A 27,784-nucleotide genomic window follows, 5' to 3' on the forward strand; every position below is an offset into this window, starting at 1 on the left:
ATAACTGAACAAATGTCATCCCTATATGTCATGATTTAACTAATAACCGACAACAGATTTGCCACTGTTGACGTGTTAATCATTATTTAAAAACATTTTTTAAAATAAGAAAATAAATGATAAAAAATGTTGCATTCAAGTGCTATCGGGAATTTAAGTATTCGCCCCCTAGTTTTAGGATAGGCTACAGGAGCTGCTGCAACTACTTTAGACCTGTTAAACACACTGACACTGACTATAATGGGCTGTCATTTGTAGTCACATTCTTACCGTAAAGTTTTATTTTTTGTATGAGCAGAACTTGAATGCAGAAAGGGCTGTGATTTAGCCAGTTGTAGTGTAGTTGAAACACTTGGGGGCAGACTCACACAGCTTTAACACATCAACCAACAGTGACAGGAGAAACCTGTGCCAGACACAGTGGCATAGTCAAAAGTTTGGCTTGTTTTTTGTAAGGAGAGTATTTTGAAATAGGCTTTTTTGTACATGTTCAGGTGTGAGTCATGGCTCAAATCTGTCAAATTATCTGGACAAATAACAGATAGCCAAAAATATCCATGAAACCTGGTTCAAGCACGTCAGTTACTATTCAACAGTTCATTTCCCTCCAGAAAATTTCACATCCTGCATGAAAATCTGAGATACACTTCATTTGAAGTTGTAGCTGAGCAGTTTACTAATTTACTATTTTCACTTCCATGTTGACTAATAACTCTGACTAGCAGCAGTTCACAACATAGATTATCTTTTAATTCTGTACCATGATCATTGATTATTGTTGCAAAACCTTTTATTATTGACTTGATTTATATTATTGTCCAAAGTGAAATCTCAACTTACACTTAGAAATATCCTTTTATAGAAAGCTTTAAAAGTGGTAGTGTGTTTATATAATTCTTTCTCCCATAAAGAGAAGCATTTTAGTGTTTTAAAGGCCAGCATTTAATTGTGTGCATTTCAAAATGTTACAGTATGTCACTATTTCACTTGACTGGCATAAACCTGAGCTTCACATTAACTATCAGAGGTTGCGATGACCAAAAGCACGGTCAGATCAACAGCCTTTCCATTCATCAGTGTTTGTTTATAACGCAAAAATCAGTGATTAAACCGTTTATTCTTCAGTATTTCACAGATAAAAGGAAAAACAGTGTTACCATTTGCTGAATTGAAATTAAAATTAACTAAAATTAATTAATTATTTCTAGACACATAGATGAGTAAATAATTAATGCTTGACAAGATCGGTCCCTGATCTAAACCACCAACACTTTTAATTACATTTTATTTTTCTATACAGCCCTTTTAAACAGTTATTTACAGCTGTGTGTAAGATGTGAAGAACATTAATTTAGAAAGACGTGAGTACAGAGTGATTCAACAAGAGTGTAGATAGTGGAGAATTTGACAATCTCAACTTAAGATGAATAAATTATGCTACATCAGAGTAGTCTATAATGGGATGGATATCATTTTAAAACAGCAGTCTTCCTCCTCTGGAATGAATCCACACTGTGGTTACATTGCACCTTAAGGCAACTTCATCTGCCATAAAAACTACACAGCAAACTGTAAAATCTAAATCTGTGCAACAGAAGCATGGACAGGGAATCATCCTGGACATGAAAGAGGGAAAACCCACATCCAGCCGACATAGATGATACAGGTACATATGTACAAATAATGTGATTTATATAAGAGGACAGTAAAAGACAATGAAAACAACAAGAGGAATGTGTAAGAACAGAAATTGCACTGTGCTCCGTTTTTGTGCATTAAATGAGTAGAGGAGGAAGAGACTGGACTATAACACCACGTCCTGAACCTCAAGCCATCTTAACAGAACAGGTCAACTTTTTGGGAAATGCACTTATTCCCTTTCTGGTGAGAGTTAGATGAGAAGATCCACACCACGCTCATGTTTGTCTGTTAAATATAAGGCTACATGAAGCAGCCGGTTAGCTTAGCACAAGGACGGGCAATGGGGAAAATCTGTTGGACGGAAGAAAGTACTCTTTCATTTCAACTTAAGTAAAAGTACCGTATTATCAGCAAAATGTACGAATAACTCTCATCCTCCTGTGACTCATATCTGATTATATCTGACTTTATTAGATTGCTAATACTGATGCATTAAGTAGCATTTTACTGTTGTAGCTGCTCCAGGTGGAGCTGGTTTTAACTGCTTTACACACAGTTAGTTTAGTCCAGTGGTTCCCTACCTAGGGGTCGGGCCCCTCCAAAGGGTCACCGGATAAATCTGAGGGGTCATGACATAATTAATGGGACAGGAAAGAAGAAAGAAAAAAACAAAAAACAAATTTGTGATACAAAAATCTGTTTTCAGTTTTTGGAATATTCTCTGATCTTTCACTGTTTTCAGTGAAATTGTGGATCATGTTCCTGTTTGGGCCTCAAACCGTTTTTTAAATGAAATCATCTGAGAAGTTTGGAACTTTTAAACTCTTAAAATACAGTGTCTTATGTTTTCCATTTAAAATCTCAGTCTTTAATGTAACATGTAGTGATAGCTGTTGGATGAATGTAACGGAATAAAAAGCACAATATTTACCTCTGAGATGTAGTGGAGTAGAAGTATGAAATAGAAATAGAAATACTCAAGTAAAGTACATGTAACTCCAGTACTTGAGTAAATGTACTTAGTTATTTTCCACCATGAGAAACAGCTACCCTGGCAAATTGTCGTTTTACACGGAATACACAAATTAGACGGTAACTGCTAATTAGTGAGATTTAGAGGTGCTTTTTTTGTAACCATTTGACAGAACCAGGCTGGCTGTTTCCCCTGTTTCCACTCTTTGTACTAAGCTAAGGTAAGTAAGCTAGCCTTATATTTAGAAGACAGACAGAGATATCAGTCTTATCAGTCTAACGGTCTAACAGTAACACGGTAACACTCTCATTTTGGACATTTCCCTAACATCCCAAAAAATTTTACTTAGTAAAGTAAAGTAACCCTTTTATATCCAAATCTAAAGGCACACAAACAGCACCATCTGCCAAAATATTTGATTACGAATCGCCTTTGTCCCCCCCCCCCCTAAACTGCAGGTAAAAGGGAAAGGAGGAAAATTTATAGTTTGTCCCTTATGTCCTCTCAGGTTGGAAAAACCTGTCATACACACTCAAAGTCATACAAGATCAAAATGAATAAAATTAATGATAACAGCTCCTTAGATAAATCTATATACTTTGGATAACAGTTTAAGTCCTGTAAAGTGCGTGTATGTGTGTGTGTGCATGTGCGTGTGTGTGTGTGTACAATAACCTTCCCACCCTTTAATTTATTACAAGTAACAATATAAAACATATTGATGGCTTGGGTTAGGTCAGTGTCACATTTCCATTTTCTCTCCCCTCCTCTCTCTCTCTCTCATGTGTCTTATCTTTCAGGGTTTGTCAGGGGGAGCTGGTTTCAGAGGTATCCGCCCAGACACAGCAGCAGCAGGACGTGCACAGTGAGCAGATAGAGGCTGAGCAGCAGAGGGGTACGTTGGCGAGAGCAGAAGGCCACTCGGAGCATCCGCATCAAGCCCGGGCCACCTCTCCGAATCTGCATGAGTAGAAACACAAGATTGCAGGAAACATTCGCCTCATGAGTCTTTATTATTACAGTTATTAAAGTTGACAAATTAGCTGGTACAGGACATTAGTGGAACCTTACTCGAGTTACAGCTCCTTCCGGCGGCTCGATAAAGACAGCAGTCTCTGAGTGATCCCCTTCTTGTTCAATGTGCCATTTAGCCTGGCTGTGGCTGATAATCAGAATAAAAACAGACGTTAGCTGTCAGATTCTGTTGATTAAACAAATTCATCAGAGCCCAAAAACGGACAAGATGAATTATAGATGCAGATAAACTCAAGAGAAAGCATATGACAGCACTCTTTGCCAGCTGTTTTCACCTAATATGATCCTTAGTCTCAACATTATACAATTAGAAAAATCTAATTAAGGCCAAATTAATAGTCAACGTCTCTAATAACATCAACATGTGGAAGAGCAGCATGATACAACATGGAATATGAACTGGAGCCTAAAGTCATCACATGCAGTCTTGCCATGTGTACTGTGTATTTATAGAGTTTATGGTACCACTTTTATTTTTCATGGTTTTTGTTATAAACGCTTGATGCTCATGATGTATAAAGTTTTCTAGTTTTATTCCTTTACAAGCTGCTAACAAATCGCTGACATATCATCACACATCTTTCAAGCTGCAGTTATTTATCATGCACATCCAGCAGACACAGAACAACATTAGGATTCATGTTTGTGTCCAGGTGACAAATCTAAGTCCATTATTCACTCTCCATTTAGCTCAAACAATCAACTCCTGAGGGACGTATCAGGCTCCTTCGCTGCTAAATGCTTCACTTTGTTCCCCAGCGAGTTGACAGACTGCGTGTCTGTAGTTTGGTGCTGGGGCAGGCAGTGTACAGTTTTTTTTTTTGCTGCTCAGCTTTGATGAGGGAGGTTAGACCGAACCAAAATAGTAAAAGTAAAATTGGGCCAGAAGCCCCTGAGCTTTGATTTCCCTGCGCATGACCAATAAAGTTTTTATCTCTTTTATCACGTGTCATATTTCATACCGTTTGAGTCTGTCCTGTGTGACCATCAGCTGTTCCTCAGCAGCCACCCTCTGCTGCGTCTCTTCATCTAGCCTGAAGCAGAGAAGGTAAGTAATCTGTAAGCTACGTCCTGCCAGTTTGAAAAACTCTGCTAATGCGTGATCCATACTTTACCTCCGCTGTAACTCTTTGACCTCAGCTATGTAGGCGTGGCTGTCTAGCAGGCTGCTTCGCTCCTGTGGGGCTCCGGGAGGACTGTCCACTTTGTCTGTGCTCTGTGGGAAGATAATGACATTGTGGAGATAATTCACATTAAATGCAAAATCCTTATCCTACCTCTTCTGATTTTATAGTTTTTATGATGCTTTCAGTGAGCCAAGGTTCTGGATCAAACTAAAATACTTCTAACACCACTTACGGTCGAGTTGTTTATAGCCAATGTGCGACATGATCTGAAACTATAAGCAGAAGAATGACACAAATACTGACAGCAGCGGGCTCCCTAAGAGGGGCCCAAGATAAATCTGAAATGCCACTAGAATAACTTTAGATTAAAGGGATAAGAAGGAAAGTTTTTGTCCAGAAGCTGCAAGTGCTCATTTTAAAAGGCTAAAAAGGTTTGGAACCACGTATTTAAAGAAAGTGATTTAGCAACGCCACTATGCACAGAATATATCGCTACCTCTCTCTGATAGTGTTCCTGCTGAAGTTTAGGCTGGTGAGTACGAGCTTCCTCCAGCATAGCGGTGAGTTGTCGCAGTTGTTGGTCCCTCTCTGAGAGTGTGGCGAGGGTCTGCTGCTTCAGCTGCTCTGCTTGAGCCATCCAGTCGATTCGCTCCAGCCTGACACACACAAAACAAACAAAAAAAAAAAAAACAAGACACTCAGACTCACAGACAATAAATCAAAGATTCCTTTTGTCAGTTTGCCCCGTCAAAATCACACTAAAATGCCTGTGGTGTGTCTCACCTGAGTGTCTCTGTTTCCTGCTTGCCCATTTGCACCACATTCTCCAGCTGTGTTATGACACCCAGCATGTCTTCGTTCTTGTTCTTCTCCTCAAAAAGCTCCTGGCTGACTTTAATCAGCTCTCCTGCTCCCAGCCGAGCCAGCTCCGATTTCTGCTTCATGAGCTCAGACGTTTGTGTTTGAAGCTGCTCCAGCTGCACAAAAGGAAGGAAAGACAAGAAATATCCATAAGAAAATCCATAAAAAACGACATGTTTCTATTAATAGTTTTTGCATTAATAGATGCAAACCATTGCAATAGTTTGTTTTGAACTCTTGTAATATGTGTGTTTAAGATTAAAATATATCTTTAGTGTCAGAAACGACACTCACCAGTCTCTCCCTGTCATTTTGAAGGGCTTGTAGTGCATTCTTCAGGCCCCACACTTCTCCAGTAGAGCCTCCGGGGCTGCTCTGAGTTGCAGGGCCACCTGCTTTGCTCATCTCTTCCAGCTTCAGGCTCAGTTCCTGGGCCTTGTTTACTGCCTGCTCCCTGCTGTCCTGGAGGGAGGCCATGGCTTTACCGAATGACTGGTTCTCTGACCTCAGCTGCGTCGAAGCTTCTTTCTCCTCTAGCAGCTTTTGCTCGACAGCCAGCAGGTCTCGGGCCAGCTCCGCCACCCTCTCCTGGGCGCTCTCAGACTCTGTCCGCATCACACCTCCCTCCCATCGCAGCTCAGCTAGCTCTTTGCTCTTGCTGTCCTGCTGTTGTCTCTCCCTTAATAAAGTCTCCTCTAAAGTCTCTACTTGCTCTCTTGCTGCCTGCAGCTGCTCCCTCAGCTTCTCCACCTCTGCACCAGGAGCATCTATCACCTGTGATACTGTCCCACTATCAGCAGCCTGACGAAGAGTCTCCCTCTCCACTTTCACTGCTTCTACTTCTGCCTCTCCGGCTCCACTCACACTCTTTAACTGACTTTCCAATTCCTCACGCTCCCTTTCTAGAGACGTGATCCGTTCTCTCTGAGCTGCCAGAAGCTGTTTATGTTGGGAGTCCTTCATGCTCAGGACCTGGTTAAGTTCATCACGATAGCCGTGAAGCTGAGCGGACAGCTTTGCCTTTTCAGCGTACAGGTCGTCTCTCTGGACCAGCAGAGAGCGCAGCTCTTCCTTCAGGCTGTTGTTCTCCCCTGCCGCCTCCTGGATCAGACCATCCTTCTCCATCATCACCTGGCGTGAGACAATACAGTTATACTGGCCACTAAGAAAAAACATACAAGTAGTACACATGTTACAGCCATTTGTTTGTTTGTACATTACCTGCAGGTGTTTCTCCTCCAGCTGTTTGTACATGTTGAGGACTCTGTCTCTGTCATCCTGCAAGGAGCTCATGGCCTTCATGAAAGAGTCCAGTTTGGTTTTTCGGTTGTTGCTCTCTTCCTCTGCCTTTCGCAGTTTTTCTTCCAGGTCCCGCACTTCTCCTCTTCTCTGCTCCAGCTCCCCCTCAGCTTCTTGTGCTCGACTGTCCGCCTCCTTTCTGGCCTCGTCAGCAGCCTGGGAAATAAAACACACATGAATGGCGAAGAATTTGTTAAGAATATCTAAAAGCTGCAATTATCTCTCTATTTAAAAATCGATGAAAGGGAAAAACAATATATATTATGTTCTGTAATTGAATAAACGTTAATACCTGAGCAACAGCTTGTTCCTTCTCCCCCAGCATTTCCACTTCTCTCCTTTCCTTCTCATGTAACTCAGTCTGCAGACTCTCTGTCAAGGCCTTAGAGGACCGCAGGTCTGTCTCCAGTTGCTCCACGTTCAGGCACAGCCGTCTCTCTTCCGCCTCCCTCTCCCTCAGCTCAGTCCTGGCCCGGTCGACTTCACCCTGCAGCCGACCCACAGCCTCCTCCAGAGCCTGGACTCGGTGACGAAGACCCTCCAGCTCATCTGTAAGTGTATGGACTTCATTCTGTGCAGACTGCAACTCAGCTGTGGTTTCTTGAAGCTTGCTCCTCTCCTCCTGGAAGGCAGCTTGACTCTCTCTGACTTTCTTTTCCTCTTCTTCCAGTCTCAGCTGCCAGGCTTTGTCTGCTTTTTCTAGTCTAAAAAACAAACAAACAATCTTGTGAGTTTTAAGATAAAAAGCTGAACATAATTCATCCAAGGAAACGATGAAATAAGACAGATACAGAGAGGATTTTACCTGTCCACAGAAAGCTGAAGTTCCTCTTTCAGTGCAGTTTCTTTCTGAAGTTGTTCTGCCGCCTCCTTGGCTCGTGTTTCAGCCTCCCGGACTTCAGCCTCCTTACCCTGCAGAGCATCATTAAAGCGAGTCTCCCACTGCCGGGTCTCGTCCAAAACCCTGTCCCGGTCATCTTGCAGTGAGGACATGCAGCGTGAGAAGGCAGCTAACCTGGCCAGAGACTCATCTAGACGCGCTTGCATCTCCTGGGCTCGTCTCTCAGCTCCCTCTGCGATCTCTCTTGCCTCCAGGGTGGCCTCCTCTTCCTTTTCCCGTTCTCTGTAGGCCTCCTCCAGTCTCAGCTCCATCTCCTTCAGTTCAGCTCCCAGTCTGAATCTCACAGAGTCCAGGGTTTGCTCCGCCTCGGCTTTCATCGAGGACTCTTTCTGCTGGGCGCTCTGTTCTAAAGTTGTTTTCTCAGCTAAGGCCTCGCTGAACAGTTTCTGGACCTCATCCAGTTGAGATTTACAGCTAGTCAACTCTGCCTCGCTCTTTTTCAGGTCCTCTAGAGTTTTGGAGCTCTCCAGCTGGGATTGTTCTAGTTTGCTGTTGAGCTCATTGTGGCCGAGCTGTAGTGCCTTAGCTTCCCTCCCCAGCTCACTGATCCTCTCCTGGTACTGGATGCTGTCCCTCTGCAGCTGTCGGACCTCCAGCTGCTTCTCCCTCAGCAGTTCTTCCAGCTGACGTGCTCTGCTCTGGCTGCCTTCTCTGACCCTCTGAGCAGATCTCAGCTGCTGCTCCAGCTCCCGCTGCTTACCAGACTCTGCTTCAGCTTCAGCTCTTTCTCTCTGGGCTTGCCTCATGTCCTCTTCCAGTCTGGACGCCCGGTCCCTTTCGCTCTGAGCCTCAGCTTCCAGTTCAGCTCGCTCCCTCTCCAACCTCTCCACCTGCCGCTGAAGGTCAGCCAGATGCTCCCGGTTGTCTGCCGTGTCTTGCTGGTAGCCGGCGATGCTCCCGTTGAGTTGGGCCAACTGGTTCATCAGACGCTCCTCCAGGTTGTCTTTCTCAGTTTCAAGGCTTCCGAGGAGTTCTTTGAACTGAGTTTCCCTCCTCGAACCCTCTTCAATCAGGCTCTTTTCTCTCTCTTTGGCCTCTTGCAGGCACTTCTCTAGAGAGGCCACAAGAGTCAGCCTCTCTTTACTTTCCTGGAGGTCTCGCTCCAGAGAGGCCAGAGCAGCACTGAGCTCAGCCTCCCGCTCCTGCCACAGTTTCCTCTCTGAGTTAACAGCTGCCTCCATCTCTTTTATTTTATCCTCTAATACATTTTGAACACTTTCAGTCATTTCTTCCTTTTCTTTCTCCTCTGTGGGCTCTAAACGTGTTTCTGGTGCAGACACTGCAACTATTTGGTCATCTGGAGTCTCCTCTGGAGTTACGGGTTTTTCTTTGTCCTCATACCGACTCTCCACAGGCTCTGCTTTGGTCATGATTATGTCAGATTTCTGGGCAGTGACAACCTCTTCTACAACAGCTGCAGAGGTAAGTGTTGTTGCTTGAGTTTCACTGTCCTCTTTCTCTCCCATTTGGGCAACTTGTTCCCTCAGTTCTTCAATCTCCTGCCCTAAAGAGTCTCTCTCTGCTGCTGTAGCATTCAGCTCAGCTTTCAGAGCCCCCAGCTCTTCTTGAAGTCTTTCAGCTTCAGCTTTCAGACGCCTGTCCTCTCGTTTTACTACGGACTTCTCCTGCAATTCTCTCAGTCTCTCATTCTCCTCCTCTAACTCCAGAATCTTCTGCTGCTTTGTTTTTGCAAATTTTCTCATCTTGTCTTTCACTGTATCCACCTCTTTCTGCGCCTCCTCTGCCTGCCTCTCCGCCTCTTGCCTTGCAGCCTCGTGTGTCCTCACTCTGGACGCTAACTCCTGTCTCTCCTGCCGGGCAGCTTCGAGGACCCGTCTCACTCGCTCAGCCTCGTCGCTCACGTTTTCATAGGACTTGAGCAAAGTCTCGTACTCATCCTTCATGCCTTGAACCTTTTCCTCCCATTCTCTGCTCACCCTGGAAGCCTCTTCTTTTGCCAAGTCCGCTTCTCTCTTACAAGCATCTTTCTCATTCAGTATGCCTTCCATGGCCAGTTTGAGGCTTTCGCAGGATGACCCAAGGCTTTGGTTCTCCAGTAACGTTCGATCGACCTCATCGATCAGTTTTAGTTTTTCCGCTCGTAGCTTCTCCAGCTCATCTTCTGCCGACTTCATTTTCTGCTGAAGTTCAGCGACGAGCTTCTCGGCTGAGGCTAGTTGCTCCTTCTGGGTCTTATTTTCTTTGAGGACCTCTTTGCGAGAGATCAGAGCGGCCTGAAGTTTTCGCTGAAGCTGCTGAATCTTTGCCTCGCTGTCTTTTTCTTCCTCTTGCTTCTGTGGAACCTCAACCTCCAACCTCTGGGTTTTTTCCTTCTCAACCTTTAATTCTTCCTGTAAAGACGTTATTAACTGATCCTTCTGAGACACCGTGTCCTGCATCGAGTGTATGAGGGAGTTCTGCTCATTAAGCTGCTGACTGAGCTCCACTATCTCGTGGTTCTTGTTGTCGAGGAACTGCTTGAAGTCTTCCACCTCAGCCTGAAGAGTTACAATGAATGATGAGGAATCTGCAGATGCTGCCATCTCTGCTTTTAAGGTTTCGGCATAAGACTCAGCTTGGTGATACTTTTCTCTCAGATCATTAATTTCCTCTGAGAGAGCATCGATCTGTCTTTCCTTTTCTCTTAGCGCTTGTAGCTCTTTGCCCAACTCCAGTATTTCAGCCTCCTTCAGCGACAGATTGGCGTGAGTCTCCTGCAGCTGCTTCTCTAGCTCTGTGTTAGCCTCTCGCACAGTCTGGATCTCCTCCCTGAGAGCTTTCAGAGATTCCTCCATTTGTGCGGAGTGGACGTCGGACGGCTCTGCAGGAAGCTGAGTCGGATAACTAGTTTGTGGTTGTGATGAATCAGGCTCAGAGGTGGTAAAATCCACCCAGTCCTCCTGGACCCAATCCCCTGCTGCTGCTTGCTTCTCCACGTTTTCAGCCACTTGTTTGGTCTCTTGATGAGACAGGTCCTCTCTCTCTATGCTCACTTTTTCTTCCAGCTCTCTCAGCTTAGTAAGAAGGACTTCTCTTTCTCCGCTCCGCTCCTCAAAGCGTTCCATCAGCTCACTGTATTCTTCTTTCTGTTGCTTCAGCTGTTCCCGGTGGTGTCTGTCTTTCTCTTTCGCTTTGCGGATGGTGTCCTTGCGTGATTCTTGAGCATCCTGAACCTTCTTCTGGAGCGTTTCGCACTCCACTTCCAGAGAGGCCACTTGGGATTGTAACGCAGTTGTTTCAGAAGAGGTGTCTGATGCGTGCTGACTGTTTTCAGCTTCTTCACTAAGCTTTTTATTCAGGGCAAGCGTCTCATCTATGACTTGATCTTTTTGGCTAATTTTCTGCTCAAGAGTTTCTACTGTCTCCTCTTTGGATCTTAAAGCTTGCTCAAGCTCCAGCAGTTTAGCCTCCATTTCTTGAATCTCCTGTCCTCTAGTTTTTTCTTCGTCTGGAATATTTGCAGCACTTTCTCCCTTTGCCACCTCATCTTGCTCTTTCCGTTTTTTTGCTTCCGCCTCAAAATCAGCAACTTTCTTCATGAGCTCTTTGCGTTGCACAAGTGCAGCCTGCAGCTTCTTCTTTGTGTTTGTTAGTTGTGTCTGCAGCACTCCTTTCTCCTTCCGTAAGCTACCGAGTTCATCATCTACATGAGCAGCTGAGTCTTCACCGCTCGCTTCCTGTTTCTCATCTCTCACTTTCTCAAGTTCCACTATCTCCTCCCTCAGTTTATTGACTTCACGGTCAATCTGGAACTTCTCCTCTTCTACTTGAAGGAGTTTAGCAGACATGCTGTCGTTGAGCTCCATCATCTCTTGCTCTTTCTGGCTGAGACGAAGCTGTAGCTCACTGATCTCTGAGTCCTTCTGTGACAAAGACTCATTGTTGAGATCTGACGTCTGGGAATATTCCGACATGCTGTTTTCCACATCTTGCAGCTTCCTTTCAAGCTCAGAAGAGAGGAGTTCTCTGTCCTCCAGCTGAGCACTCAGCATCCTGGCCTGACCCTCCTGCTCAGAGAGAGCTAGGTGGGTTGTTTCCAAGTCGCTCTGCAGGCTCTGGATCTTCTGCTCCTTGGCTTTAGTTTCAGCGTTCAAAATGTCCAGCTGTTCTTCTAGAAGCTGCATTTCAACACTGTGCTTCTCCACCACTGAGCTACTTTGCTGGGAAACCTCATTCAACTCCACTCTGACTGACTTGAGCTCCTCTGCAAAGTTGTTGGCCTGGGACTCTGCCTCCTCTTTGGCAGCAGTGAGGGAGTGGGTTTCTTCTTCCAGACTCTTGATTTTCTCCTGTGACTCTGCAGCTGCCTCTTTGAGCCTCTGCAGCTCTGCTAAAAGTTCACTGTACCTCCTCTGGAGTTCCTCGGCTAAGGCCTGAGCAAAGACCTGTCCAGAGGGCACGATAGCGTCTGTGGAGGAAGAACTCTGTTGGGTTAGATGAACCTGAACTGTCTCTCGGATGATGACAGAGGAGGACTCAACTTGAACTGTGGAGGTTTCCTGCTCCATGCTCGTCGCTTCCCAGGACTGCAACTGCAGCTGGCCAAAGTCCTGCAGGATGGAGGGCCACTCCTGGCCTCCATCTTGATTCACAGCTTCCAGGAGGGTCCAGCTGCTGTGGGCCACCTCTGAATCACTACTGGCTACCATCTCGTCTGAGGAGGTCCCTTTGGATTCTTCTGGGGACTCACACTGGTTTCCAATAAGCTCTGGGCTGCTCTCGTTATCAGCAGATATGGAGAGGACAGAGGTGTCCTCAGCCACTAAAGTAGTCTCTTCTTCTTGTGTATCCTCCATTAGTTCAGGAAGAGCTGCAGAACTGTCATGGGGGGCTGTACTGGCATCCTGATCCTGGTCTGGAGTCTGATCGTATGTTTCACTTGATGTGACTTCACTGGAGCTCTGGTCTGTAGCCAGTCTGAGGGATTCTCTCAACGCAACCAGCTCACTGTCTTTTTCTAGTAGCTGCTGCTCCAGTGCCAGTATGTTTGCTGTGGAAGAGAGTCATAAAGTAAATAGAAAAAAAACTATAGTTTTAACCAATGCTTGACACAACCGGAAGAAAATCTGATCAAAACCAACTATTAATGTGTGTAAGTGTCAATACTAAGAGGGATCTCAGAGAACCATCTGTTCTGTGTGAAATATTATCCCAGTCAAAGTACAAACAACATCAATAACTGGTGTGCGCTGCAAGAGGAATATATTAGTGTTCAAAGTTCATACAGTTAGTCTAGCCTGTCAAACAGAAAATCAATATTCAGGCAGGCAAAAATCACTCCTGGAAACAGAAGTGACTGCTTTATTTATCTTGGACAGTTTAGTTTAAGAGAACTGAGAAGAAGGAAAAACACAGTAAGTTAAGAAGAATCTATCCTATGTTATCCTGAAGTAATATAAAATTATCCTTTATATAATTTCTTTCTTACATTAAATATAAAAACCAACCACATGGTCACTTTACAGAGCCCAGGGTGATTTTAGGAGATTTCCTACAAATATGAGAAACACAATTAAAATAAAGCTACATGCTCCTTTTACTTTTATTACATTAACAAATAATTATATTAACAATTTAATACGGACAACATTTTATTTTTTTTAAATCTCTGAATTTAATTTCACACTAAACGTGTATTTTATACCTGGATTATAATTATTGATGCATCAGTGAATAGCTTGAAGTGAGTGAATCACTTAAATGTTGCAGCTGGCAATGTTGGAGCTAATTCTATCTCCTTAAACTGCTGAGTAGCTTAATCAATAGCAATGCATCACAGGGCTGCAACTTTCATTACAGATTAATCAGCCCATCATTTTCTCCTATGACTGATTATTGGTCCAGTCTATAAATTGTCTGCCTGTAACAACTTGCCTAGAACATCCATCAAGTGTCTTGTTTTGTCTGACCATCAGTCCAACATCCAAAATGATTAATTTTACAATGATATAAAACCAGAAAATCCTCACATTTGAGAAGCTGGAACTAATAAAAGGTTTGGAAAAATGTTAATCAGCTAATCGATTATTGCGGCTCTAATTCATTGTAATGTATTTGTTGATTATATCTACACATATGGGCCTTGTGCATATTTGTCTGTGCATTTGTTTTGGAGATGCATGAATGTATTTACTGTGAGTGTGAGCGTATTGATGCTCGGGTCTGTTTCCTGTTTTTTGTACCTTTTTCAGCGTCAGTTGAATCCTGTGCCGACGGTTCAGGCACATCATCTCTTTCACTCAACTGAAAAGAAGAAACAGAACTGTGACTATCTTCTGAAGATAGACAGGACTGAAAGTTGTCATGATTCACTAGAGAAACATCCTGTGTAAGTAGGAGTGAAAACAACAGTTTTTAAAAGCTCTGTGCAGCCTATATGACGATCTATATCAGCTGTATGTAAGGCTGCAGTGTGAGGTGAAGGTCGGCTCAGACAGTCAGTCATAACAGTGGATCACTGCAGAAGGGATTAGACTCACTTCCTCACGGGTCTGTCTACTGTGTGACTCAGCTTTTGTCCTGTCTGACACTGACCAGGATCACCTGTCCAGACACAGGTTGCGACCCTGACCTGGTGCAGAGGATTCGACCAGTCATCACTGACCTGCTCTCTATAGAGAAAAGGCGACTCTGCAAATTGTGTTTTGATATTTAAGCAAAAGTAGAAATGACGCAGGTGTTTGACTTTGAAGAGAAACTATTAAGAGCTACTTTTACTTTTTATACCTCAGCTTATACTAAGCTTCAGGTCCCACATCCTCCACTTCAACACCTTTTTAATCATATAAACAGAGACACAGAAGAAGAGAAACTCGGTACAAAGGCACAGAGAAACTTTGAAGTTTAAGCTTTGCAGAGACGATAAAGCTTTTCAAGTGTCATAGAGCTTATTTAGGAATGCCTTTTGAAGTTTATACCTCAAGTGAAACAGGCTGTTTACATCTGAGGTTAAGCAAGTAGTAACTGCTTAGAAAAAAAAAAACTTACTTCTGTGTTTTTAAGCATTCTGTGTTTAAGACCTCATTTACACCTGACACTAATATGGAAACTGTAACTGCACATTATATCTGGATGAGGAAAAATCCATGTTAACGCAAGGTGTAAATGCGTGCAGAACGCCAAGTTAATTTGCATGTAGAGATCTGATCACAATGCAGGAAGAATGGAGATCATGTGCAAGCTTATTAACGCCAGGTGTAAATCCTGTGGATCAGATGTCAGTATTTCATTTCTTTATATAGCGTGAAGATAAAACAAACAGATTATCCACATAATGTATCCCGCCACAGATCACGTGTAAATGGGGCCGTAGTACTGACCGTTACAATTTGCTGCTCCAACTCCTGGATCTTGGTAGCGGCCTGCTCTTGGTCTGTCGTTTTTCTGTCAAGTTGTTCTGAAAATCATATAAAAATGTCAATACCTTGATGAAAAGCATTAGTTTTGACATTAGCACACTGAATCCAGCAAACAACCAGGTAAATGCTCTTACCCTGAAGGGATTCCATGGTGTGGGTGAGCTCTGCACAACGTTCCTCACTCTCACTCCGTTTGTCTTTCAGTCTTGTCAGCTGGGTCTCAATCGACTGCACAGTGTCCAGGAGCAGGGAGAGGTCAGCGGGGACGGGGTTTACCTCTGCTGCTTGTGCATCATCTAGAGCCAGAGTTTGCAAATGCCTCCAAACTTCAGCCAAGGTCTCACTCTTCTTCTTGGCATCCTCCTGCTCCTCTTTCAGCAAAGCCAGCTCTCTTTCTAGTGTATCAACTTCTGACTTCTCCCTCTCTGAGGCGTCCTGGCCGGCATGAACGGCTGCCTCTCTCATAGATACGAGTTCACTTTCCAGCCGAGCCATTTCTGCCCTGTCTCTCTCTGAAGCATCATGGCTCGCTTGGATGGTTGCGAGCTCAGCCTCTTTCATCAGAGCCAATTCTCTCTCCAGTCTGGCAACTTCCATCTTCTCCTTCTCCAGAGCCTCCTGACTAACAAGCCCAGCCTCTCTGAGGGAGACCAGCTCGCTCTCCCGCCTCGCCGCCACCTCCGCTCTCTCTCCTTCCTGAGCCTCCAGGCTGGTTCGGAGGGCTGCGAGTTCTACGTCAGCTCTGCCGGCCCGCTCGGCCCACTGCTGCCTCTCCTCCTCCCTCAGCTTCACGGCCTCGGCCAGCTCCTGCTCCATCTGCCGGAACTGAGCAGTCAAGATCTGAGCACGCAGAGGGTGAGGAAGAGAGAGAGAAAGAGGATGTGAAGGATACGAGTGGGTGTGTGTTGTGTGGCTCAGCCAAACAATGAACAATACTGACATGCCATCGAGATCTAGGGCGTGTCTTGTTTGAACAGTTTTCTTTTATTTATACAGGACAAGTATTCCTTCCACGTGGAGACTCTGTAGATATCTGGCAACATGTGGAACAATCTCTAAAACAACATTCTTTTAAAAAGGAGCTAAAATGGCATCTAGTCCAACAGGATCTTTACCTGTTTTTGCTGATCAGCACTGCTCACTTCCTGCTGCAGCATTTCCAGCACTTGGGAGCGAGATTTTAAGGACTCCTCAAGCTCTTCACAACGTCTCTGGGCTGCGTTCAGCGCCTGGGAACGATGAAATAACACAGAAACAGTTATCTACTGTTCAGCTGCTTGATAACTTGAAACTTTTGTGTTTGTCCCCTGGAAATGAATTAACAGTCACCAAAGTTTAATAAAAATTTGGGCAATTTTCTTTCTTTAGCTTAAACCATTTTTAAAATAAAGTTTAGTTGTGGTCCATGGGCTATTTTGAGAGCAAGTTTCTCCCCTTTTTCTGTTAAAAGGTGTTTTTGTCCAAATGGAGTGTGGCTCTTTGGGGCGTATTTGTGGTTTTGGCCTGTATAAATTAATTTGACTTGATTTTACTATATTGTCTTACAGGATAATGACATTAAAGTGTCATTATTAAAAACTAAAACATATTTTCTCCACAAATAGAGTCCTTCTTTCTATTTTTTGATGTTGCTGTATTTGTTCAAACAATCAACAAGAGCTCAAATGACAGAAAGAGAATTAATTGGCAACAATTTAGATAATCGATTAATAATCTACGTCATTCTTTAGGTATAAATGCCAAAATTTGACTGGTTCCAGCTTTTCAAATGTGAATATTTGCTGAATATTTGGGGATTTTTACTGTTAAATAAAAGCAATTTAAACATGTCAACTTGAGCTCTTGAAAATTATGATGAGAATGTTTTGATCAAATAAATAATTGTTTCAGGTAATAAAAAGTAGATAAATAATGACAATAGTTGTCAACAACTATTAAAGAATAAACCATATATTAAGGAGTTATATTGACAAACTCCTGGCCCTTTCACCTGCTGAAGCTCGCCGTCATTCTGAGACTGTGTTGTGACCTTCATCAGCTCCTCTTCATGTTTCTGGATCTGCTCCTGGAAACGAACGTCCTTCTCACAGACCACCGCCTGCAGTTTCTGCAGCTGAAAACAAAAACACAACAAATTATCCACACAGAACTTTTCTCAGTACATTTTAAGTCGTTGGTTGTTCAGAGAGTATGACTAGATGTGATTACAGCTATGTCACCTGCTCAGCGTGGGCAGATTCCTTCTCTTGAAGGAGCTGTTCGGTGGCCTGGAGCTGTAGTTTCAGCTCCCTGCTGTTGGCCTCCTCCTCGCTCAGCTTGTTCTTCAGATCTTGGAGCTCCTCCTCGACTGCAGAACCAGCTCCTGTGAAAGAGCTGTCTGGGCTCTGCTGTAGACAAAACAGACGGTCAAATCAGATAAGATTTTGATTCTTAGTTTGTGGTTAACAAGTGGCATGTTTTATTCTGCATAAGATCTTTTTTGTTAAAAGCAACCGATAGAGTGATTTGTAAAAACCCTACAAGCACAACACCGGCTATTTCTGCCTCATTCAAACTCACTGTGCCTCCTCCTGATCCTTTCAAATCAGTTATCTGTTTGTTGAGTGAAGCCATCTTAGCTTTGGCCTGCAGTTTGAGTTTGGTGAATCGAGCCTCGGCTTCTTCCTTTTCATTCTATGAATATGAAGAGAAAAAAACAAAAAAAGCAATGGTTACCAGTCAGAAAAGACGTTGACACGTTTTGGAGCAAAGTTTTGATAGCAAACACACACAAAGGATTATTCACCTTGAGCTGTGCATCTTTGTTGGTCAGCTCTGTGTCCTTTTGGACAAGCTGGGTGTCTTTGTCTCGAATGAGCTCCTTCAGCTGGACCACCAGTTGTTCCAGGTGAGCCAGCCTCTCCATGGCCTCCTCAGGTGCCTCAGACTCCACTGGAGCCTGGCCCTCACCGGCAGGGAGCTGAGGCACCAGCATACCCTGTACAAGAAAACAAATAAAGGTCAGTTTATTCATCATTGTTGGTCTGAGACGTCTGCAAGAATCACCCAAACAAGTCAATCAAGTTTATTTTTCACCTTGGCTCCGAGTCTTAAAATGTTTTGACAGAAAGTCTGCATTAAAGAATTACACCAGCATGACATTTTGAGCTATTGGCCATAGGCACATAAAGATTTTCTGTTCTGCGATAAGATCTCATCTTGTCTTGATTTCAAAAGCAGACAATTACTAAAATCACCTTCTTTCAAATTTGACCTGACATACAATCAACACATACTTATTTAGAAGCAAGGGATACAGTTGGCAAAGCTGTTCATTATAATTCTTTATAACATTAGTTGCCCTCTCACTTGTGGGTCTCCATCTGGGGCCTCCTCTCCAGAGAGCTCCTGGAGGACTGTGGCCAGACGGCTCAACATAAAGATGGCACTGTGAGTGGGGGGAAAAAAACTGAGGTTAAAAAGCTTCAGCGCAGACTAAAGTGAGATGTTTCTGACATATATATACAGCTCCTTTGCTGAAGCTGCACAAGTCCAGTTCGGTATTTCAAAACCGTTCTGCAGTTGGCAACTTTCTCCAGTGTCCTCCATCAATGTTTGGCCTCAGAATATTTTTAGCTGTAGGCATGAATTCATAGTTATTTATAGTAGTATAAATGCAGCCTGCAGTTAAACCTGTCTTATATCTGTAATGCATGGTGTCTGATATGTACACTTGACCTTTCACAATGTCTTTGACAAGTACAGCTCCAAGTGCCTCCTGACACTGATGCTGAATGACACGTCCTATGAAGATGTGAATATACACACAGTCCCAAGGACATGTATTTTACTTTTGTCTACATGCAAGCAGTGGCTGGTTATATGACACAGTTTTATAGATGTGACATTGAAAGTTCATTATTGACCTTGGAGACAATCACCACTATAAATTCCCTTCAGTAGCTGCTGTCTTCCTCCAGAGATGAAGGTGAATGAAGGTCAAGAATGATCGTTCGATATCAACTTTCCAAGCCCTTAACGTGCTCAGAAAAATAAAAATTTGAATGCTCAAGAACAGCTTGTGGTGAGGTGATTATCCGTCTATTTCATGGCATTACCAATCACCACAGCTGAGACAATTAGTCAATAAATCAATTAGATGATCAAGAGAAGGATAATGAGCAACTACCTTATAATTAATTAATCTTTTAAGTAACTTGTCAAGTGAAAAAAAATACCAAAATGGTTCCAGGTATCAGTTGTGAACATTTTGTTTTATGTAGTAATAAATTAAATATCTTTTGGTTATGTAGTGTAGTGTAGTGTGGTAGAGTAATTTTATATCATAGGCCAAATGATTACTCAATAAATTAAGCAAATAATATCCAGATTAACCGGTTATTAAAATAATTGTTGGACAAATTACATTTCAAAACACACTACAAACTGGGCCTGAAAAAGGTGAATGAAAAGCAGGATTTTGACAACATAGTACGTTTTAATATAATAATGTATTTGGTCAATATGTATATTAAGTTTTTTTTTAATATATATTGTACGATAATATTACAGATTTAAGAAGTGGGTTTTTTTAATAATCAGAGAGAAACAGAAACACATTTTCTAACATTTCTTACTTTTTGCCCCTTGTCCAAAGCAACACATTGTCAGAGACCCCTATCTGCTGTTCTCCAAGCCTAGCCGAATTGAGCCGAGTCTTTCCGAACCTGTAGGACACTCCACTGCGGCTGCGTCACTCTTTTTGTGAACAGCAAAGATTATACCTAGCTAACGCGAAAATAGACGGCAAACTTTCCCAGCGGCTGGACACCTATATCCTCAAAGCACAGTAGACACATTTGAAGATTAAGAAACGGTGCCGTGAACAGGATGCCTGGTGAAAACATCCGCTGCTTACTCTGACTGTAGTTTCCACGATACAGTTAAGTTAGCTTAGCCGGCTAACGCCAATAACTCGTAAATAAGGAGCGCTTCTTTAAAACCTGCTCCGCTGAGTTTCTCTGCTCAGTGCATGACAGCTCCGAGGTACAGCCCTGCGAGTGGTGTATTTTTAAAACAAAGGACCTTTGACTCACCTGTGCGAGTGCTTCCCAGGTAAACGTATCTGGTTTTTATTTGATATTTTTCCTCGGATGGATTTCTGAGCATAGCCACATCACCAAACATTCCCGGAAACAAAACTTCCTCTGCACTGATTGGACAGCAGGAATCTGCGTATGTAAGGGACTGTCTGCAAATTTCCCTGCTTCGAATCCATTCTAGGGAGCATCGGTATAAATATATACACTACAAGAAACGAAAAATGAGCACCAACTAAAAATACATATAATTTGACCCTTCACCATCTGGAAGAACACAGAAGGAAGTATAACGATGGCAGGACATGACCAAAGAGTCAACCTGATCATTAACCATGGAAGGCAGCTGGGGAGGAGTCTGCTGCTACTCTTCCACTACACCACAGTGTTTGTGGCCTTTGTGGGACGCAGTGTGCAGTGGATGGTGGAGGCTGTGAGGTGGACCAGCCTGTTTGCACGCTACACGGTGTCAGCGTTTGACTCCATCTACAGACATCTGCACTGGGGGAAGAGGAAAAGTGTCACTGGTGGGGCCAGAGAGATCTGTACGAGCTCTGATATGGAGCCACAGTGACTTCACATATTATAACTTTGTCTGACAGTGTTTTATTGGCAAGATGCCAATATGAGACAGCAACAAACAGTAGACTAAAGCTGAGGGGGTTAACTTTTAGAAACTGAATATGAAGCATAAATGATGCTTGATGATCAATGAAAATGAGGCCTTACTGAAGTCTGAAATATTATAGCTTTTTACTTTTTTAAGCTCTTAAAACATAGCTATTTGTTACATTGTTAGTCTTATTAGTGTTATATTTTTATGTATTGTTATTTGTACATTCTATGTTTTGTTATCATCAGGAAAAGCTCTTCCAAAATGTTGGAAACTACATTTCGGGCTATTTGGTAGACATAGCCTGTCGCTGCCATTCATCCCTCATACCTGTTTATATGACTGTTATGCAAAAGTGTCACAGAGTAATGCAAACTACAGTAAAATATGATGGAAGCAAACTGTATTTAGAACTACATTATTGCACTAGAGAAGGGGCAGGATCGAATTTTTGATTGAACATTAAATGAAGAATACATCATTGCATTAACAGCCAAATTTATTTTTTTACATCTGTGTCTTTGAAGTATATACAATATGTAATTGTACTGTAATGTGTTTTTTTTGTTGTTTTTTTTGGCAAACATTGGCCAGTTCCTCTTCTGCTCAGACATGAATGAATGATGAGCCATCACACTGGCTAGACCAGTAAACTGTGGAGGTGCTGCATCCTGTGGTTTTTCTGTTTTTCTGAAACTATTTCTTCTGTTGCAAGTTTTAAGGCCAGAAGGAAACACACTTCTTTCACACTTTTGCTGAATGTATTTCAGAGGCAACTAATATCAGATGTTTATCATTCTTGGAATGTCGATGTGAGAAAAAACAAAAAGTGAATTATTGCTTTAAAGTGACCCACAGCTGCATTTACTAATGAAGTTTTTATTTTTACTTTTGTATTATAGATATATTTTCATTGTTCATGCATTTAGAGTGAAATTTAACCACTGACATATTTATGTTTCTTTTTTATTAATCAATGATAGCACATTAGCAAGTTGTAACAATGCTGTTGCCATTATTAACTGCATTCATAGCTGCTAAATACAACTAATACACTTACGCTTTCAAGTATATTGCAAGATTGTTGTAACAAAGGAGTCATAACTAAGAGATCAAATGGTGTTTCGATGTTAATTTCAAACTGTAAACTTTGTTCAGTTAGTGTACCAATCAGCCATGGGTCAAGCCCTCCTGGCTTCAGACTATACTATCCAAATAAATTTCTCTACAAACTGTCTTGTAATTTTTTTTTCTTCTAGTTTTGTCCTTGAATCTTTGCATTACAAAAAAACATTGCAAACTATCCATCACAATTTCCAAGGCCCAAGTCCAAGGCAACATCTTCATATTGCTTGTTTTGCCCAAGCAACAATCCAGACCCAAAGGGAATTAAGTTACCTATCACAAAAGATGAACACTAAAAAATATTAAAAAGTGACTTAAACGTATGAAATCAATCATCAGAATTGCAGATTAATTTTCTGTCCATCAACATCTGTTGAATATTTGAATAATCACACACACCTCAGGAAGTACAGTCAAATGTAAAGTTACAAGCACACAAGACGATTCAACAGACAACAGGTAAACAAAATGTGCAATATTAAAACTTTATTTGGCCTTATCTTGTACCCATTGAAGTTTAAATACAGCTAAGGTGATTTAACTGATCTGACAAGTGGTTTTAACCAAGAGCAAGAGAAGAAGTTAAACATTACAACTATATAGAAAGAATCCAGTATGTAAATTAAGTCCATCTTAAAACAATTGTCAGGTGTCCATATGTACATTGAAACAGCTTTTGGTTGCTGTAATTGTTCCTTCTGTCCATATTGACCATTATTGCTAATGCACACTCAATGTAAATGATGGGGGACAAAATCCAGTGTCAAAAATGTATTTAAAAGTTTATCCGAAGTTAAAAAGAGGTGTTTAAAGTTATTTTTAGTATAAAAGACTCTGTGTTTCCATTGACAGTGTTTTCACTGTTGAGCCACAGCAGAGGGATACTTCCAAAAACAGAGAAATTTGCACTAAAAAGGCCAAAGATTTGGAAGACACCCACTTGGTCTGACTAATTTGGTCGGCTGCAGCTTCAGGACTGTTTAATTTTTATCCCACATCACTTACTTTGATGATTAGATCGAGCAGAATCTGTTTCAATGTACAGATGGAAACCTGAGTGTTGTTTTAAGGCAGACATGAGAAACTGTGAACCTGTCCTTTAAGCGTGTAGTTGAGTTAGGGTTGTGTGTTTTGTATTGTGCTTATTCTTCACTAAGGACATTAAAGCTGGACCACTCATGTTTCAGTGCAAATGCTGAGCAAAGTGTATCCCATCAGCTAAGATGCATGATTGTGTTGGAAGTCCTGTGTCTCCATGTGAGGGATGAAACCTGTATTGTGTTTGTCAGCACATCTCAGGGTAAACGTGGGCAGAGGTGGAACAGGCAACCTGCCCTTTTAATGGGGGGGATTAGGCCGATCATCTACATGTTTACCTGGATTACAGTCAGCGATTACACCAAAGGAGGACACAGAGGGGCGTGGATCACCTCAACCCCAAACACAGACGGCTACAAAAGGCCCCCACCAGCAGCTTCTCTCACCATAAGTCCCATCGTTGTGTGACTGTGAAGAGGGATTACCTTCGCTTCACAGTAGACCAAGTGGGCTGAGAGGTTTGTGCACCAGCTGCAAACGGCTCCAGATACCTTGTCTGCACACACGCTCAGGTGTCAGAGACATGGGTAACTCAACAGGAAGCACCGTGGACGACCTGCAGGCGGTGGAGATGCACCTCTGGTACAAGAAGTTCATGACCGAGTGCCCCTCGGGTCAGCTCACCCTGCACGAGTTCAAGCAGTTCTTTGGGCTGCGAGGTTTGGACCCAGAGGCCAACGCCTACATAGAGCAGATGTTCCGCACGTTTGACATGAACAAGGTAAGATGATGCATTTTTTAACTGCAAAATTAAATTCAAGGGGGCTTTTCCTCGACTGTGGAGTGTGACAGTGAGAGGGTGTGATGGGGCTCTTTCTGAAGCCATTCCTTATTAGGGATTTACAATATGTCATGTTTCATTTTTGTTAGCTGGCTGTTTTTCCTCGAAGGTATTGCCCTTTCATCATCAAATTGTTTACATGAACTTCTATTTTTTATTCTTATTTCTTTTGTTCTTTATCTAGTAATGATGTTACTTAAAGTAAGTTTTTAAGAACCATAAAAATATCTAGTCAGTGCATCAGCGTCCTCAAAATCTCTTTTAAGTGTTTGGAAGAGATAGTTTCTGTTATAGTTTTAAATGTTATCTTAAATGTTAATAGTGGAAAATGTCCATAGTGCCAATTTAAAATTGCGAAAAACAACAACGCCAAAGAGACATTTTGAAAAGATATTTCATCAAATCCTGACACTGCAGAGGCTGGAACCAGAAATATTTGACATTTTCACTTAATAAATTGACTTAATCATTTAACTGATTATTAAAATAACCTCAGATCAATTGTTTGCAGATCAACTGACTAAATGTTTCAGCACCATTTACAATTTTATCTAAACTATGAAAAAACATAATAAGCAGCCCTCTAATACGCAGTACTTTGGACAGATAACAGATTAAGGATGTAAAGATGTAAATAATGATGATTTTCATCATCAGTTATACTCTTTTTTTGTTTGTTTGTTTTGATTAATCATGTTCTCTACTGTCAGAAATTAGTTAAAAAATGCCCATCACAGCCTAAGATGAAATCTTGCATAAAACAGTCTGAAAGGAAAAGATATTAAAATCTTTGACATCTTTGAAAAGTTAAAGTGTCTGAAATCATCACATTTGAGGAATTAGAAATAAAACATTTTAGGTTTTTTTGCCAGAAAAATGACTGAAATGATTAATTGGTTATCGAAATTTGTTTTATGTCATCAAGTGATTGATTCATTGATGTTGATGGCTTGTTGCATGATTGTCAAAGTGTTTAAGGTTCGGTTTAAAATTCTAAAGCAGAAAACATAACTCTTTGACTTGCTGCCCAAATTGAAAAACATCTTTTTCATTCAGGGTCACATGTTCACTGAAATATGCACAAGCACTCAGGCAATGTCGCGACCTCCCAGGACCAGCTTGTACCCCATTTAAGAGCGTCTTTGAGTGTGTGTGACAGGGTCATGGCAGGATGTCTGTCTGAGACCGTCTATATTTAGTCTCCCCCTCAGCTCACAAAAGGCCATGGTAATCTTTATGCATGATTTAAACTGTGAGATTATCTCTGAGACAATGCTTTGATGCTAAGATTGTTGCCCGTGTTGAGACACAGACAGTCCCTGCAGATAATCCCCCGCCCTGGCATGCTTCACTTCACACAGATAGCTTTTGGAGTTGAGATGAGGGGGATCTCTTTCAGATGAAGGATGGGAGCTCTGGTCGACTGATTTATCACTTTGAATCACGCTGGTTGAATAATAAGTAGATGGTCATGCATAATTATTTTTTTGATGTCTGATACTGTTTTGACAAGGAACAAGAGAGTACAAATCTCATCTCCCTGCTTGTTTCTGCAGGACGGCTACATAGACTTCATGGAGTATGTGGCAGCTCTGAGCCTGGTGATGCGAGGAAAGATGGAGCACAAGCTGCGCTGGTATTTCAAACTTTATGATGTGGATGGAAACGGCTGCATCGACAGACACGAGCTCCTCAACATCATAAAGGTAACGTATAGCATTCATCTTCCACAATGCATTTAAGTCTTGGCCTCGACGTGGCAGACTGATTTTATTCTCTTTCCTTCAGGCCATTCGTGCAATCAATGGGAATGAAAATCAGGAAACAACCGCTGAGGATTTCACCAACAGTGTGTTTGACAGGATTGATATAAATGGAGATGGTGAGTGTGTACTGGCGCTGTGCGGAGACAGAGATTTTAAAAGAAATCGATGGTGGGTGGAGAGTGTTTAGACATTTATCTGCTCCAGTGCTGTCTTTGAGTCAGGCAACACAACAAGCATAGACAGAAGATATACTGTAGGTGGCCGTTTAACATAATAAAAAAAAGAAAATCCACAAAGCTTTACAAAAGATGCAAGTAAGACACTTAAGGATAACTCCATCCATTTTACACATCAGTCTGTTTAAAGGTCTTATGGAGTGAAAAAAGTTGCATCAAGTCTTCTGTGGCAGCAGAGGGAGCTGCATGAAGTCTGAGTGTCACTAACTAACTTGTAACTGTTGCTGTGTCCAAAATCCAACAAGTCCTCCAACTAATCGACCTTATAGGTTGTTTGTCCCAAACCCTCTGATGTCACCCAAACCAGCATTTCCTGAATTAACACTCCTATGAAGACAGATCAGCTGCAGATAACCTGTTAAAAATCACTGTTGAAAAATAAATAACTAAACCTTTTATAGTATGGTGACACTGTATCACTGGAGTATTCATTTGCTTTTATGTTTGTAATTATCATCTTTGTCTCCTCCAACAGGCGAGCTTTCCTTGGAGGAGTTTGTGGCCGGTGCTCGCACTGACACCGATTTCATGGAGGTGATGATGAAAAGTCTGGACCTCACCCACATCGTGGCCATGATCCACAACAGGAGGCACAGCGTTTAGGGTCTGTCCAGTCCGATTACCTCCCCCTCATACGGGGTCTAACCCAAGAGCTTCAGTACGTCACCTCTGGTAAAAAGGTCATTTATAAACCGAGATTGAATCCAGTTTAATATGACAGTGAATTGTTATCACTGATATTTAACATTTTTATTCTCTAAAAGAGTAACACACATGCACTTTAAATGCACCTGGATGACTCAGTCAACCTTTGCAGACCAATGTCCTACATGATGCTGAGCTCTCCCAAAGCCACGTTTGGCACAAGGGATGAAACTTCAGATGGCCCACTTACCCTCAGATACCCCCATGGGATAAAAGAGAGAGGTATTTGAGTAGAGTGGCAATTATATGCACTCAACTATGCTTTCCAAATCCTTTTTTTTCTGTCTGAGTCCCTCTGCATAAAATTACTCAAATCTCTATTTACCCGTTCTTGCCTGTGGGGTTTACGGGAGGAAGCTGAGACACTCCATGCTAATTCGATCAAGTCCCTGGCTGGATACAGGAACAGGTGAAAGTTTCTGGAGAGATTTAGTAGTATGCAAAATAAAATTCTCAAATGTTTACCTTTTTTATGTTTTAACTTTTTTTTTAATGTTTGAAATAATTTAAGAGGAGGCAAAAGGCAAACTACTGGCTTGTGGTTTTGTAACAAGTGTGTGTGGGTGTTTTTTTGGCTGAGTGATTTGCTTCCAATTCAGCATTAAATACAGATATAGATTACCTTTGTTATGTTTGTTGGCGACGCTCGACTGGTGCCTTCTGTTGGAAGACTGCAGAATGTGTTTTTCTCAGCTTTTGCTTATTTGTACAATAAAAACGAACACTTAAAATCAGCTGTGTAACGTTTCTGTTAAATGTTCTGGATAAGTATTGCAGGTATTGCAGCTTCTACACAACATTCAGTCTGCTGTAGTTCAGCCTGACGCATCCCATCATCCCTCAGGAAATGTAAAGAGTACAAATTTTAAATCTGAAGAACAACAACAAGAAGAAGAAGTAGCAGGAATTGTAATAAATTTCAATGTTAGAGGAAATTGTTAAGTTGAGATATAGAGCAGTGGTTCCCAACCAGGCGTCTGAACCTTGAAAGTGAGTCAACTCAAGACTCCTTATCAAAAGTGACATATTTCTATGAGGCATCACTTCAACGACACGGATTTTCATCTTCTAAGATAATTTAACAACAAAAATGTATTTTTCCCCCCCAATATTTCCTCTACTCTTTGATTCCTCCTTATGGTAGGTAAGTATTTCATGCCTTTCAAAAATGATTTAAAAAAAAGAAA

General features: G+C 42.1%; 2 protein-coding genes across 3 annotated transcripts; one reads left to right on the plus strand and one right to left on the minus strand.

Annotated features, from left to right (window-relative positions):
• Positions 1 to 1,098: 1,098 nt before the first annotated feature.
• golgb1 (golgin B1) lies at positions 1,099 to 20,371 on the minus strand. 2 transcript variants are annotated; one of them, XM_023413172.2, is made up of 20 exons: positions 20,271 to 20,371; positions 18,544 to 18,622; positions 17,981 to 18,172; positions 17,755 to 17,868; positions 17,415 to 17,579; positions 17,186 to 17,308; positions 16,311 to 16,424; positions 15,330 to 16,035; positions 15,157 to 15,233; positions 14,020 to 14,080; positions 7,742 to 12,827; positions 7,229 to 7,640; positions 6,859 to 7,092; positions 5,932 to 6,768; positions 5,560 to 5,753; positions 5,273 to 5,432; positions 4,765 to 4,865; positions 4,612 to 4,683; positions 3,686 to 3,776; positions 1,099 to 3,574 (listed from the first exon to the last, which is right to left on the minus strand). In XM_023413172.2, the coding sequence occupies exons 2-20, from the start codon at positions 18,610 to 18,612 to the stop codon at positions 3,437 to 3,439; spliced, it is 8,946 nt and encodes a 2,981-aa protein (XP_023268940.1). In that variant the 5' UTR covers positions 18,613 to 18,622; positions 20,271 to 20,371; the 3' UTR covers positions 1,099 to 3,436. The 2 variants fall into 2 exon arrangements, with proteins under 2 accessions (XP_023268940.1, XP_023268939.1); XM_023413171.2 differs by having other exon boundaries at positions 17,415 to 17,582.
• A 3,142-nt stretch (positions 20,372 to 23,513) lies between these two features.
• guca1aa (guanylate cyclase activator 1Aa) lies at positions 23,514 to 27,331 on the plus strand. The gene is made up of 4 exons (XM_023413124.1): positions 23,514 to 23,830; positions 25,447 to 25,596; positions 25,679 to 25,772; positions 26,368 to 27,331. The coding sequence occupies exons 1-4, from the start codon at positions 23,633 to 23,635 to the stop codon at positions 26,493 to 26,495; spliced, it is 570 nt and encodes a 189-aa protein (XP_023268892.1). The 5' UTR covers positions 23,514 to 23,632; the 3' UTR covers positions 26,496 to 27,331.
• Positions 27,332 to 27,784: the final 453 nt, after the last annotated feature.

This window comes from Seriola lalandi, unplaced genomic scaffold (assembly GCF_002814215.2).
Source record: "Seriola lalandi dorsalis isolate HSWRI2012SDOR001 ecotype SW California unplaced genomic scaffold, Sedor1 jcf7180002054504, whole genome shotgun sequence".
NCBI classification, from domain to species: domain Eukaryota; kingdom Metazoa; phylum Chordata; class Actinopteri; order Carangiformes; family Carangidae; genus Seriola; species Seriola lalandi.